We start from the raw sequence: 14,689 nt of genomic DNA, 5'->3' as shown, positions 1-14,689 counted from the left end.
AAGAAACAATCTAATTATGAAATGAGAAAGGAAATAATTTTGGACTACTTCAGGGAAATCACAGATACTAAGAAGGTGGCTATAAAAGCACCACTGACTGCAGAAATACGGAGAAAAGACTTCACTGAAGAAGTTACATAATCAGTGTTTGTACTTTGCATGGAAACCAGTGATTTTTCTGGAAGGCAGACATCATCAAATAAATATTTTTTGAATAGTTAGTTGCCTATAAGGCTATTTGGGTAAATAATGTACCCAGAAATAATGAAGAAGAATTTTATCATCCTCTCCAAAGTACTAAGGAAGACTCCTTGGCACTGATACTTGGGAGTAATTCTTTTTCCATTTCCAAAAGGAAATACTTGTCACGAGGACTGGTAATACCTTACTAAAGTACGTATATGGAAATAATCATGTCTAGAGAGGAACATACATCCAAAAGATGATGCCAAGACTTCCTTACCCATGGATGCTACCCATTTCTGCTAATTCATATGGAACAAGTGGGAACTACAAAATAATTTCTAAGTGCATCTATAAATCTAGATTGGGAGCTGAAAGTCTTCATTCATTCATGGTAGGCAATAGGACATATGATGAAGCTGGCATTGTTCCTTCCTCAAGAAATGTACACTCTGGTGGAAGGCATGTGGGAATTTTCCTTCTCCTTTTTCTTCAAAGCAGGGACTGCATCAAATTATTTTATGCCCACCAAGAAATGTTCATATAAGCCTAGACAGGAGCCACTCTATATGTACTGAATCAGTAAGAGCTCAGTTTCTTCTCCAGACCAATTAGTCACATAGGTCTAACTTCCTTATCTAGGTGGATGGGTCTACTGTAATCTGTCAGTAAAACAATTTTTATAAGAAAGTTAGTATGTTGAAATTCAAATGCTGCAATATTAGTAACAGAGCTGGAAAACACCATTTGATTTAACTTTAAAATGCACCACAAACTTACCTTTGGGTTTGTAACACGGGATGGGAATGATACATTCTTCTTTGATGTGTAACTTCAGTTGTGGATTACAGCCACCAACGTGCTGTCCACGATGGTTGATACACAGAACAACGCGGTAACGTAAACCCCGGCCACAAGTCACTGTGCACTTCAAAGATGAAAAGAGAAGCCAATGAAATTCTTGTTCATGAAGAGATCCACAAAGGTACTAAGGTCTCACGCACAGGAGAGTCACTAATCTACATGAATGTTAAACACAAAAGACCGTTAGATAAACATCATGTAAGGAAGGGGGTGGAGGCTGATTTCCCATGATTCTTATGCTTCAGGGCCCCTCCCTTGCAAGGCTTCCTTCCCATTCTCCATTCGAGAAGTACTTCAGGTGAGGTCACAGCGCAAGAAAAACTGAAATGCCCTGAAATCTTTCTACGCAAATATGAAAGAAACTTAATACAGGTTTTCTCAAATTTGATTAAACATTCACATGACATCATCCAAAACAATTTGTGAAGACAAAAGAAACTTTTCTAAACTATTAATTTAAAAAAATATCAAATTTTGCTCAACCATGCTAGAGGATTATCCTTCTATTCTGTGTATAGAAACTGATCTTCCAAAATTGTTGTCATGTGAAAGGGCCATCGAAGAGTATTCAGCCAAAAAGTTTAGGAAAAATATATTCTAGATGTATCAGGCACTTAAAATTAATAAAAACATGATGCTATTTTCTCTGAGTTTTTATGAACTTTGTGTTGTCAGGATTTTTTTTTCTTGAATTATTTGTTTATGATTTGGAAGGTACTCTTGTCTATGAATGGAATCTTTTCATGTCATGAACATCCAGGATCTGTTTTCAATTGATGTACATTATGTTGGTGAGCATATATGTATGTATATGTGTGTGTAGTTTTTTTTTAAATCAAGACTTTATTTTTTAGGACTATTTAAGGTTTATAGAAAAATTGAGCAGATAGTACAGAGAGTTCCCATATGCCCCCTTTCTGCTACATACAGTTTTCCCTATTGTTAATATCTTGCATTAGTGTGGTACCTTTGCTACAACTGATAAACCAATACTGATACATTATTATTAACTAAAGTCCAGAGTTCACATTAGGGTTGTCAGCTTAAAAGAATTTGTAATTTCTTACAATTTCTTTCATTATTGTACATAAACATTTACTTAGATGCCCAATATTTGTGTTTTGTATTCTTTCTTCTTAAAAAGTCACCTCCTTGGTAGGGGAGGGATGGATTGGGAGTTTGGATTAGCAGATGTAAACTATTATACATAGAATGGATAAACAACAAGGTCCTACTGGGTAGCACATGGAACTATATTTAATATCCTGTGACAAAACATAATGGGTAAGAATATGAAAAAGAATGTATTATATATATATATATATATATATATATATATATATATATATATATATCTGAAACACTTTGCTATACAGCAGAAATTAACACAACATTGTAAATCAACTATACTTGAATAAAATAGATTTTTTAAAAAGTTATTTCCATATGGTATAAACTTCAGGCCCCACCAATCCTGGCTCCACCCCTGGGAGAGGTCAAGAAGCCTTGGGCATGTGCTAGAGAACACACACTGTTCTGCAGGTGTGATCTCACTAACCGTCCTGACACACTGGCAGGTTAGCAGCTTCACTCCCATTTAACAGATGAGCAAATGAACAGCCCACCACCTAAGGACCTTGCTCAAGGTCATGCAGTTCCTAAGAGGCAGAGTGGAAATCCTTCCTAGAGCCTCCTGTTGTCAAAATAATGACTTCACCGCTGCTTCATAAAGCTTAAAGATTCTTTCCTGAGTCCATGGGTGCTTCTTCAATTGTCACAGATGAGTTGCAGAGGATATGGAGGCCTTTTTCAGCATAGACCCATCTCCAAGAAGAGCAGAATAGCAGGAAACCTCTCTTATTCCCTCATGCCACTCTTATGACCACTGAACAAATACTGAATGAATTTAGTGAGGTTTGAGATTATATCTGACGTCTGGGAAACTGATTCACCTACCCCCACATTCACCTATTTGAAATATATGTGATCTTAAGAGGCTATTTTATATTGGCCAAGAAAGAAAAAAAATTCTGCCCCAAAGAGAAAGAAAACGATATGATTATAAGGTATAACTACCCTAGAACTGGTCAATCCAAAGGAATATTATTTCCTCAGTAGCTTCTCAGGAAGCTGGACACTTACCCCAATGATGTGGTCAGTGTTTACGACATTCCCAGAACTCCTCTTTCAAGCTGAATACATCCTTAATGATAGCAAATTCTCATCACTGAGAACGTGTTTGATTTTTAAAAAGTGGAAAGTATGAAGAGGCAAGAAGGATGAATGAGATGCGTTGGTTAACAGTCCTTCATTTGGGTATTGTAAGTGACAATAAAGTCATGATATAGGTGGGGTGGGGGTGGTAATAGAAGCTCTAAAGACAGCACAAAACAAATGGGTAAGACCTGTAAGAGTGAAAAACAAGCTCTGCGGGTTGTAGAAGTAATGTTGATTTTTGAGGAGAGATCACAATATGATTTTTGGCATATAACTCAAGTTCAAAGAACCGAACGACCTTGCCATAATAAAATCCTTGCATCTCAGTCTACTGACTTATGTGAACAAGGCTTCCCAGTGTGTACATGCAAAACAAACTAAAACAAGAAATCAACAGTTAAAATTAAGAATAAAATTACTGCTGATCCCATGTTTCATTCTGGCAATGGACTATTTTTTAAAGCCCCACTCACCTTCTTGGAAGACTCATTTCAAAGGAAAGTTTACTTTTTATGTATAATAATCATTCACGAGAAATCGAAATACATTTAATTGTTATTCTGGTTGTGTACTAAAGTTAAATTTAATAATAACTTAATCCAGGGGAACATTTCTAATACTTAAAGCCTTACGGCTACAGGAAATTAAAATAAATTAATTTCAACGGCTACATGTATTTTCTTAGAGAAAAGTAGTATAGGGTAACCAATAAAAGACTTTAAAGCATAAAAGTACATTATATTAGGATAAATTCTGTGGGGGGGAGTGGTTTAAAAATGTGAGTTCAAGGGGAAAATAATGCAAAACATTCAAATTATTCAAGAGCTTGTTCATATGTTTTTTAAAAATGGAAGATGGCAAGGATAGAAACCATCATGGCATTTACATTCTACTGGACATATTTTTTTTAATGCTATAACACTTTTATTTTAAAATGTCAGCCTTCAAGACGTGTTAGAAATGACATTCTTCGATTTTTTTTAATTTAAACTTGTGATAAAAATTTTAGATGTCAACCTAAATATATATGAAGGGGTATGTAATTTTCCAAACTTCTTTTGGCATGTGAACAAAAAAGGATGGATAACTACTGCCCTACTAAGTACAAATGAAGCAGTAGGGGGTGATGATTTTGAGCCAGGGATATCAGAAAAGGACTGTGATGAGATAGCATCTGTAAACTGGGGCTGGAAGCGGGCCTTTCACCCAGAAAACTCACTTATCTCTACTCTTCAAGTTTCAGTTCAAGTGCTTCCTCCTTTCGGAAACCTGCTCTGACACCTTCAAGTAGAGTGAATCACTCCACCTCCGTGTGCCGGCCATACAGGACATCATACAGCTCACTGCAGCGTCACACTGCACCACAACTGTTCATTTGCGTATATGGTTTCTGCAACTGGATTATGAGCTTTTGGTGGGGGGGGGGGGGGGTAGAAGCAGGTTTTATTTACTCCCTAGGATGGCAGCTGGCACACTCAATAAATAAATAGATAAATGCATGTGTGTGTTGAATTAAATATGTAGGGATCACGCAAAAGAGCTAAAGAAACATGAGTCAATTATGTCTCACCCTCTAGCAAATTAAAAGTTTAAGCTTAAAATATTAAATACCAATACCTGCAATTTTTTGACTAATCCAACTACACTCTATTTGCTCTAGAGGTTTACTTGCTCATCTCCCTAGAGAGGAAACTAAGCTAACCTAACACGAGGCCTTGTTATATCTCTGTGATGTTGCCCTTTTCTCTTTTCTCACCACCTGACACCTCAATGGCTTCCAAACAGGCTGCCTGCCTCTGGTCCTTCCCAGCATCAGTCTATTGCCTCAATTACTTAAAATATATTACATTTATTTTCTTCAACAAAAATAGCGAAGCTTCTTAGTAACCACCAGACTAAGAACATACCTCTAATGTCAGTTTTATCATCTCCATCTGAATTTTCCAATTCTTTTTTTTTTTTAATTTATTTTTGGCTGCATTGGGTCTTGGTTGCTGTGCGCAGGCTTTCTCTAGTTGCAGCAAGCAGGGGCTACTCTTCGTTGCAGTGTGCGGGCTTCTCATTGCGGTGGCTTCTCTCGTTGTGGCTCCCGGGCTCTAGAGCGCAGGTTCAGTAGTTGTGGCACACGGGCTTAGTTGCTCCACGGCATGTGGGATCTTCCCAGACCAGGGATCGAACCCGTGTGCCCTGCATTGGCAGGCGGATTCTTAATCACCGTGCCACCAGGGAAGCCCCAATCTTCCAATTCTTAGTAACGTGGGTTCTCTCTTTAATCCAGATGAATTAGGGCCTTTTTCAACATCTAGTCATTCTGTGTCATTTCTGCCTTTGCTCAGCCGTTTCGGCTTGGCCCTACCTCACAGTGATGTCTTCACTAGGCTCTCGTTTGGTTAAATCTTAAAGATGGGTCAAGCACTACAAGGGCAACAAAGACTTCCCGATCAACTCTGCTCCAATGCCTGTTCCGTTCAGATGTACCATGGTTCTTAATTAATTGTTCTTACCTGCGTTGATGCCTGCAATGTTCTCTCTTACACTGTCCTCCAACTGGCTCTTCCCAAGCTCTTTGGGAGTAGGAACCCCGTTCATATACAACTTCTGCCTCCCCCAAGTTGCCCAGTACAGTGTTGGGAGCATAGCAAATAATCATTAAAATCTGAGATTGAATTAAAAAGTGGCGTGTACTCGGGACTTCCCCAGTGGCACAGTGGTTAAGAATCCACCTGCCAATGCAGGGGACACAGGCTCGAGCCCTGGTCGGGGAAGATCCCACATGCCGCGGAGCAACTAAGCCCGTGCGCCACAACCACTGAGCCTGCACTCTGGAACCCTGCGCCTAGAGCCCGTGTTCCGCAACAAGAGAAGCCACCGCAATGAGAAGCCCACGCACCGCAACAAAGGGTAGCCCCTGCTCGCTCCAACTAGAGAAAGCCCGCACACAGCAACCAAGACCCAATGCAGCCTAAAATTAATTAATTTCTAAAAACAGTGGCGTGTACTCAAATCTTACCTGAGACCACTCCATGGCAATCCACTTGGGACAGTCGAACAGATTGCAGGTTTGCATAACCTTGGGTTTAGGCGCATACATGCACTTCCATTCTTCCACTTGCAGTATCTCTCCATGCATGGACTCCTCCACACACACGAAGCTCCGTCTTTGAATCCCACCTCCACAGGACACCGAACACGCAGTCCAAGGATTATGTTCCCAGCTCAAAAGCAAACAAACGAAAACACATTATTTATTTGTTGCTTGTTTCAAGTTTGCAAAGTTGATTGCAAGAAGTACAGCCTTGGGATAACAGTTGTGGTTCAGTTGAAAGAGCACAGAATTGGAACCTTAAGACTTTAATCTTAACTGCTACACACAATCTGCAGTCACCAGGTACGTAACTCCTCTGACCCGAAGGTTATTGTCAAATGGGAGTAAGACACCTGCCCTCATGTATTACCACAACAGGGCCACTGTGAGAATCAAATAAATTAAACTATAGAGTGTGAAAGCATCTTCAAACAGTCTCTAAACTATAAAACACCAATGGACAACATTACTACGGAATCATAGAGTCTCAAAGTCGGAAAGAACCATCCTAGTCATCTAGGTATAAAAGGGAATGCAAATTTCTGATCAATTGCAATGCTTGAGGTCCCTCTATAATACCCAGTTATCAAGATACGCTTGACATCTCCAGTGACAGAAAACATCATCCTCTGAGCCAGCCTATTCCATATAATTCTTAGAAAGATCTTTCTTATTATGGACTTGAAGTCTGTGTTCCCTTATCTCTCTGTGAAAGGTCTAATAACTGTCCCTCTTACATTTTAGTCTATTGCTACAGATACTACAGTTCCTTGCAAATTACTTAGAGCATATGACAGAAAGAAAAAGGAAACCTGTAACTCACCGAGGGAGAGGTTGGAAGTGGTCATAGGGCATGATCTCTTTAAATCCATCACTACAAATGAAATCATTGTGAGAATATAATTTCTAATCAATTAACGCATTTATTAATTTGACTAGTACAGGTGTGACATCCCAAAAGACAGAGCTCTTTCAAATTAAAAACTAAATATGCCGAGTGTTATGAACCATTTCCCCCCAAATTCAGCCACGATCTCCTTAATTTTTAGGAAAATCTCTGACACACAACATCCCCAATTCTATATGAAAATGTAGAAAATGGAACTAGTAATATGTATTCATCAAAGGAAAGAGTTTCTCTTAATTTAGATAAATCTATTTATTCCCTTTTATCATCTTAGCAGGTCTGATAAAATATATTAATGATAGTAACACACTGTCATATTAGCAGGATCTTTAGAAAACCATTTTGTTTCACAGAATTTGCCTTTTGAAAAGGCCTCTATTAATAATTACATACACCTGGGATTACGGGACATGCACTGCTTCATGATAGGAAATGAAATCCACTGAGAATGCTTCCTTTTCCACTTGCACACTTCTGCCTTAGCCAGCTGGCAGATAAGTGGGGAATTCTGGGACTTGACAGTATGCTGTTATTTTAAGATACTGTAGTAAAGCCAGGAAACTTGCCCAGACAATCCAAGTCATCAGGTACTAAATTATGCAGCAGGATAGTTTATGCATAGCTTTACTGCTCTGGCATTAAAACTCTTCACTTCCTTGCATCATGCATTATTTATACTGAACTTAATGTGTACACTTCAAAAGTCAAAACGTGGTGATCGGTGACCCAGTTTAAAAAGCTAAAATGGTGAGTTACTGATATGTACGGCTGTCGGATGGACTAGACACTGTACTTGGATGAAGAGAACGTTCATGCTGTATGTGCAGGAGATGCTCAAAGGGGTTCATTATAAACAGTCAAAGATCACAGCACATGGACACATAGCCCGCAAGAGAGAAGTAGACTGAGTAAGCTGATGAGCCTAATTCCTACTGACCACGGTTATAAATGTGAAGACAGGTACCCGCTACCAGTGTACGTTCAAGGTCACGCCGTGGCAATGTGTTGCCTGGCAACGGTGGGTCAGTCACAGCTGCAGTTGATTTGTTTCTTTTTAAAGGAAGAAGGGTATGGGCAGTTATGCAAACCTTGATGGGCAAGGATCCATGCTGCACTCCTTCAGTTTTGGTTTTGGTTTCACATTCTCAGGGTAGTAATGGCAATAATGGTCAGGAACCACCCTCTTCAACCGGATATCCACACATTCAGCAGAATTGAGCTGATACCCTAAAGCAGCAGAACAAGAAAGTCTGAAGATCGCATCCGTTTGGGGTTTACTTGGCAAAGTTATCACTTGGCACACACTTTTTTATTCCTCTTTAAGAAACTTAACTCAGTGGTTCTCAACTCTGGGCGTATAACAGAACCACTTGGGAGGCTTTTATTACACCAACGCCCAGGTCCCTTCCTGGTCCAATTAAATCAGAAGCACTGCAGCCAAGAAATCGGCATTTCCACTGGTCAAAGTGGAAGGAGTGGGTGCTTTCTGTTGCCATGATTGCGTTGAGACCAAAGAAATAAAGTTGTTCCTTTATTCCCAGGCTGCGGGGTAGTAGAAGCAGCAGATCCCCACTGCTTAATCCCAAGGGGGTGTAAGGCTCTTTAGCCAAAGCACCTATGGAGAGCTAACGATTGGACTGAGTGCTATTTTCAGTTTCCCGAACTACTTTAGGTTTAGAGTTGTTGTGGGGAGCGAATAACATCATGTGCGTCAAAGCTCTGTTAAAAATGTAAATCTCTAGACAGATGCTAGGTGATATGGTGCAGCAGCAGCAGCAAAAAAAAGACTTTTTAAAAAAGACTCTCAGGTTCTTCTAAGATGACTAACATGTGTGGCCAAGATGGAGAATGACTACTTGAACTGATTGTGTTACTCTTAGCACTTATAACTAAAAGTTACAATAGACGCCTTTGAAAATGTTTGGAGCTCAGGTACAGAAGGTAGTTAGTTATTCATTGTCACGTCTCCTCATCCTGGCACTGTGCAAGGCTCTCTTGTTTCCATATACTTTCTCTTCTCCCATCACCACTCCCATTACAATCCCCCAGAGACATCTATTTATTGTTTATATGTCCTTAACTATACATCTGTCTTCTGTAATTTTGTTTTGTGTGTATCTGTTTTGACTAAATTAATGATACTGTGTTTTAAGTCCTGTTCTGTTTTCTACTTTTCTCACTCAACATTACATTTCTGAGAACTACCCTTGTACTGTTGCTTCTTTCTTTTTTATAATATTCCATTGCTTGTACATTTTACTAATTTCCTGTCCTGGGGTACCTAGGGGTACCTCTGATGACAATGAACTTTCTAACTGGGAAAATAAGCATTGTCTATACCGAGAGGAACAAAACCCTCCCCGCCTACATCTGCCTCTGCCTCATAAGCCTTCAAAGAAGAAGGAATGAAGACTTATTCCTGATTCTATTAAATTCAATTTGTACAGTCTCTGAGGAGAGTGAACATTCCACAAGGATGAGTGCTATAAACTTAAAAAACAACTCACAAAATGATGCTTCTAACTTCCTGAAAGATTTGATTCCAGGTTTCCTGTCACTACATAAGCGTCATGTTAAGTTTTTAAAAAAGTAATTTTTCAAAACCAGAATGAGCTCTTCACCAAAAAAAACACCCACAAAAAAAACAAACAAAAAAAACCCCAAAGTTAAGTTCTCAGTCTCAGCCAACTGGTCTAAAGTTCTAAAAATACATTTAAAGGCCCAATTGCTGAGAGGAATCTGATTTTATAAACCAATAGACAGCTTTCTACAAGTCGAGGCTTAAATGTAAGCTGAGTGTGGAAGGACAGACTGGTATGCATTATAAAAAGCAAGGTCAAAACCACAGGAACGAAAATCCAAATGGAGTCAATAAAGTATTACTTGGGTGCCAATATCTGCTAGAAAGTCTGCAATATCAGATGACAGTGGCAATCTCGGTACTTTCTCCAAACTAATCTCAAGTATCCCACATAGATGATTGCAGACAAGACCAGGAAAGTCCATCCAAATACCTTGGAGACCAGCGAGCTAATTTTCCTGATTACACCAAAAACCCTGAAATGCCACTTAACACAAATCATGTAGATTTGATTACTAACATAATTGAATTTTGGTAATGCTTTCCTTGTGGGTTTTATGGGTATGTTTTTATTTTTCCCCAAGACAATAAGAGAATGAGATTACAGCTCCTTGAGTTAAAGAAAAAAATCTTTGCTCTAAATGGAAACATATTTCTAGGAGGAGACAAGGAGCATACAGGTGTTTATAATTTGGGGAGAGACAATTAATTTTCCTCTTTAATTTTGTAGCAGTACAGAGATATCTAAAAGAGAAAGAAATAAGGCAGACTGCCTTCCTACATTATGAACAAATGTATTGAAATTCTGCCAGTGTACAGAAAGTGGCAGGATATTGGGGGACCCCCAAAAGGAGCCTAAAATGTTCCTTCTGTCCTTACAGCCAACGCTATCTTTGGTGGACAGTCACACAGCCAGGAGCTTCCACTGAAGGTTCCAGCAGGACTGATCGTGTCTTTCCTTGGGCACCAGCTATGAGAAACATCTATTCTCCTCCCAAGAACTGAACCAACTGAACTAATAAGCTTAGTCCCATTATACATGTCCCTCCCAGAACGGAAAGCTTCTCTTTTAACTTAGGTGTCCAAATGAGAACGTCTCTCTCTGTGTGAGAGCTAGGGAATAAATTAAAAAGAAAGAGATATTTGTTTTTCTGATGGGTAAGAATTAAAAATCCCCCCTATCTCTTGGCTTTTATTTTGGAGTCCATGAGAGACATGCAAACATGTTTCCAGCTCTTTGCCCAAAGTAAAGGGTGTTTTCTACATCCAGTTTTCACCTATGTTCAAGAATAAAGCAAACGCACATTCATTAAAACCACTGCATTCCAGGCCACTGAGTAAGATGCTGTGTGGTTACACATCTCTAATTACCATGCTACTCTTTTTTTAAACATCTTTATTGGAGTATAATTGCTTTACAACGTTGTGTTAGTTTCTTCTGGATAACAAAGTGAGTCAGCTACACATAGACATATATCCCCATATCCCCTCCCTCTGGCGTCTCCCTCCCTCCCACCCTCCCCCTACCCCATCCCTCTAGGTGGTCACAAAGCACCGAGCTGATCTCCCTGTGCTACGCGGCTGCTTCCCACTAGCTATCTATTTGGTAGTACCACGCTAACTTTAAAGTCAGCTTCAAAAAAGCAAACGTGTCATTTCTAACTCTGAGCTCTAAATATTCATGAACAAAGTCTGTGCCTCACCTCCTCCACATGTCACAGTGCAGGGAAAGAAGTCAGTTTGTCTCCACTGATGACTGATTGGCTGGTAAAAGAAGAACTGGACCACGCTGTCCTTGGCCGCAGTGTACCTGGTCTGGACGGAGACAACTTTGATAACATATTCGCATGCAAGGAGCTAGTGCCTTCCACATCTTTCAACATCAGGTGAACACAAGTCACCTACGTAGACAAACACATCTATCACAATAAACTCTGGTGCATGAAGAGTCCCAGAATTTTAAGATGTGACAGCATTTCGATTAGATTTGTCATAGATGGGATCTCAGAGGATCTTTGACCAATCTCCTTGGAGTCATTTTTCCAGATAATTCTATGCCTATGAATGAGCTCACAAAAATGTAGGTGCATTTTTAGTTTATTTATTTAAGTTTTATTTTTCTTCCCAATACATTTGATTTTAATTTCCATGAGAACAGGAGATGAGACAGGAAATGTAATCTGGGTTTGCTTACAACATGGCACAAACTGCGATTCTTACGTTTATAATAACAACATCTTTAAGCATCTTCAAGCAGATCCTTCTGAAAAATCCTTCTGAAAGCACAACTATAGAAACTCAAATGTACACAAATCCATGGTGTTTGCATAGAAGCCTTTCAGTATCTAATTAAAATAGAGGAGGGGTACCACTGAGAGTGAGCAAGCAGTTATAGACACAGGTAAGTTTACTTTCAGGTTATTTTACTCAGGCAGCAAGTCCTCTCCCTACGTTTTTTTTCCTTCCCTCCTGATTGCACAAATGAGTGAATTGAGGAAAAGTCCCAGAACACAACACAAAAAGAAAAAGAGAGGGAAAACAAAGGTTAAGCTGTGGGAGATAGATCCAGAAATGCCAGCATCACATGGAGTTCAAGAGAAAGAATAGAAAAAATAATGAAAAGGTGATATTTGATTGCATCATTGTTGCGAATTTCCTAGACCTTAAGAAAAACAGAAGTACTCAGTCTAAAAATATTCATAAAGTTCTGAGCAGACATTGTAAAAAATACAACAACAAGGATAAAGAGAAATTCTGAAAGTTATCAGAAAGAAAAAAAATGATTCCCTACAAAGGAGTGAGAATCAGAATGGCATCAGACTTCTCACAGACAATAATGGATGCAAGAAAAGAAAAGCATACCTTCAAAGTGATGAGGGACAATAGTTTTTTAATCTAGAATTCTACAAGCAAATTATTCATTGCTAGTCAACTGTCAACTTATAAACAATCTATGATCAAATTATCAATCAGTAATCAGTGAAATAAAGTTTTTCTCAGACACAAAATGACAGAAACTTTATCACTCAGAAGCTCTCACTAGGAAAAAGAAAAAACTATGAAAGGATATACTGAAAAAGAAGTAATATAAATCCACAAGAAAGTCGTGAGATGCAAGAAGCAGTAATGGTGAAATAAATCAGTAAAACTTATTAGTAAATCTAAATAAGGGTTGACCAAAAAATAAAACTTTGATGTATTTAATTATAAAATAGTAAAAAGAAATTGTAAAATTATAAAATGGTGAAAAATTCCAGACACGAGATGTGTGTGGAGGGAGAGAGGGGCAGGGTTACAGTGATGGGATGAGGATAGCACAGAAAAGACTTCTAAGTAGTTCTGCTTCTGGCTATGGAAGAACGGGTTTGTTTCTGATGAATCCTCCCACAGAGAATAAGTAAAAGTGCTGCATAGAATACTTTTTAATGTACTTGAAGGCATCAGAAAACAACCGTAGTAGTGAGGATGTGCAAGGCCAATATCCCAGACACAAAGGAAGCCCAGACATGTGAGCATGACATTTGGTACCACCTTTAGTACCACCTTTCTGCTCAAGACATTTTCCATTTTACAAGTGGTAACTGAGCAGCTGAGAAGCTGAGCAGGCCTGTCAGACTCAAGTGGCTGAGGCAGCAAAACCTGGAGCTCCAGGCCCACCAAGGTGAGGAGTGTTGGTAAACAGCCCAGGCTCCCAGCTGGGACCCCAGAAAGCTGTATCCTAGGAATAAGAGTAGACTGGAAAGGACTTCCCTGGTGGCGCAGCGGTTAAGAATCTGCCTGCCAATGCAGGAGACACGGGTTCAAGCCCTGGTCTGGGAAGATCCCATTTGCCACAGCAACTAAGCCTGTACACCATAACTACTGAGCCTGTGCTCTAGAGCCCATGAGCCACAACTACTGAGCCCGTGCACCACAACTACTGAAGCCCACGTGCTCTACGACCCATGTGCAGCAACTACTGGGCCCACATGCTGCAACTACTGAAGCCTGCATGCCTAGAGCCTGTGCTCTGCCACAAGATAAGCTACTGCAGTGAGAAGCCCGCACACTGCAACAAAGAGTAGCCCCCACTCACCACAACTAGAGAAAGGCTGCGTGCAGCAAAGAAGACCCAATGCAGCCAAAAAAATATACTGGAAATATTCCAGTTTTCAAAGGGAACGATGCCCAGATTCAAATTATTTCAGTCCCTTGGATGAAGGTGATTAGCTGCTAATCTGTCTTCTAGAAGCAATAATTAATCCAGTCTCAAATGGTATCTATAATCTTTCCTCTACTATATGCAGCAAAACTTTAACCCTAGATATACAACAAAGATAAAATTTAACACCAACTGAAAAGGTGGGAAAATAGATATATAATCAGAAAAATAGGAAATCCAGATATGGGCATTAACTGATAGAAACTTAAAAGTGTAAGTATACCACTACCATTTCCTGTAACTCTGGCCTTGGCTTCATGTCTTATTTCCCGGCTTGAGGGCCTAGCAACACCTCATTCTATTCCCATGGTCAAAAATCATGTGTTAGCACATAGCTTTCGCCTCAGGCTCTGTTTTTAAGAAAACTTAGACAAAGATACTGTGACTAAAATGTTCAAGAAATTAAATGACAAGATGGAGAATTTCACCAGAAACAAAGAAACTATAACAAAAATAAAATGTGATTGTACAAATAAAAAGCAAAATAATTTAAATAAATCTCTCAATGAATAGACTTAGTAGACTAGACTGGGGTTCATCAAATATTATCTTAAAGAACCAGATAGTAAAAGTGAGTTTTCAGGCCACGTTATCTCAGTTGCAATTATTCAACTCTGCTGGTGTGGTGCAAAAGCAGCCACAAGTAATATA

The 14,689-nt window shown here is 39.3% G+C and overlaps 1 protein-coding gene across 1 annotated transcript in view; it reads right to left on the bottom strand.

The window, feature by feature from the left end:
* ADAMTSL3 (ADAMTS like 3) overlaps positions 1–14,689 on the bottom strand; it is a gene marked incomplete at both ends in the record, with an annotated part of 539,369 nt that overhangs the window by 143,445 nt on the left and 381,235 nt on the right. The window contains 5 exon segments of the mRNA XM_082852534.1: positions 964–1,111; positions 6,275–6,479; positions 7,173–7,223; positions 8,345–8,483; positions 11,541–11,652. Coding sequence (XP_082708660.1) covers positions 964–1,111; positions 6,275–6,479; positions 7,173–7,223; positions 8,345–8,483; positions 11,541–11,652 — 655 coding nt within the window.

This window comes from Leucopleurus acutus (assembly GCF_964270905.1).
Source record: "Leucopleurus acutus genome assembly, chromosome: 1".
NCBI lineage: Eukaryota > Metazoa > Chordata > Mammalia > Artiodactyla > Delphinidae > Leucopleurus > Leucopleurus acutus.
Note: the sequence above shows the minus strand (reverse complement) of the source record. Positions and strands in the feature narration are given on the sequence as shown.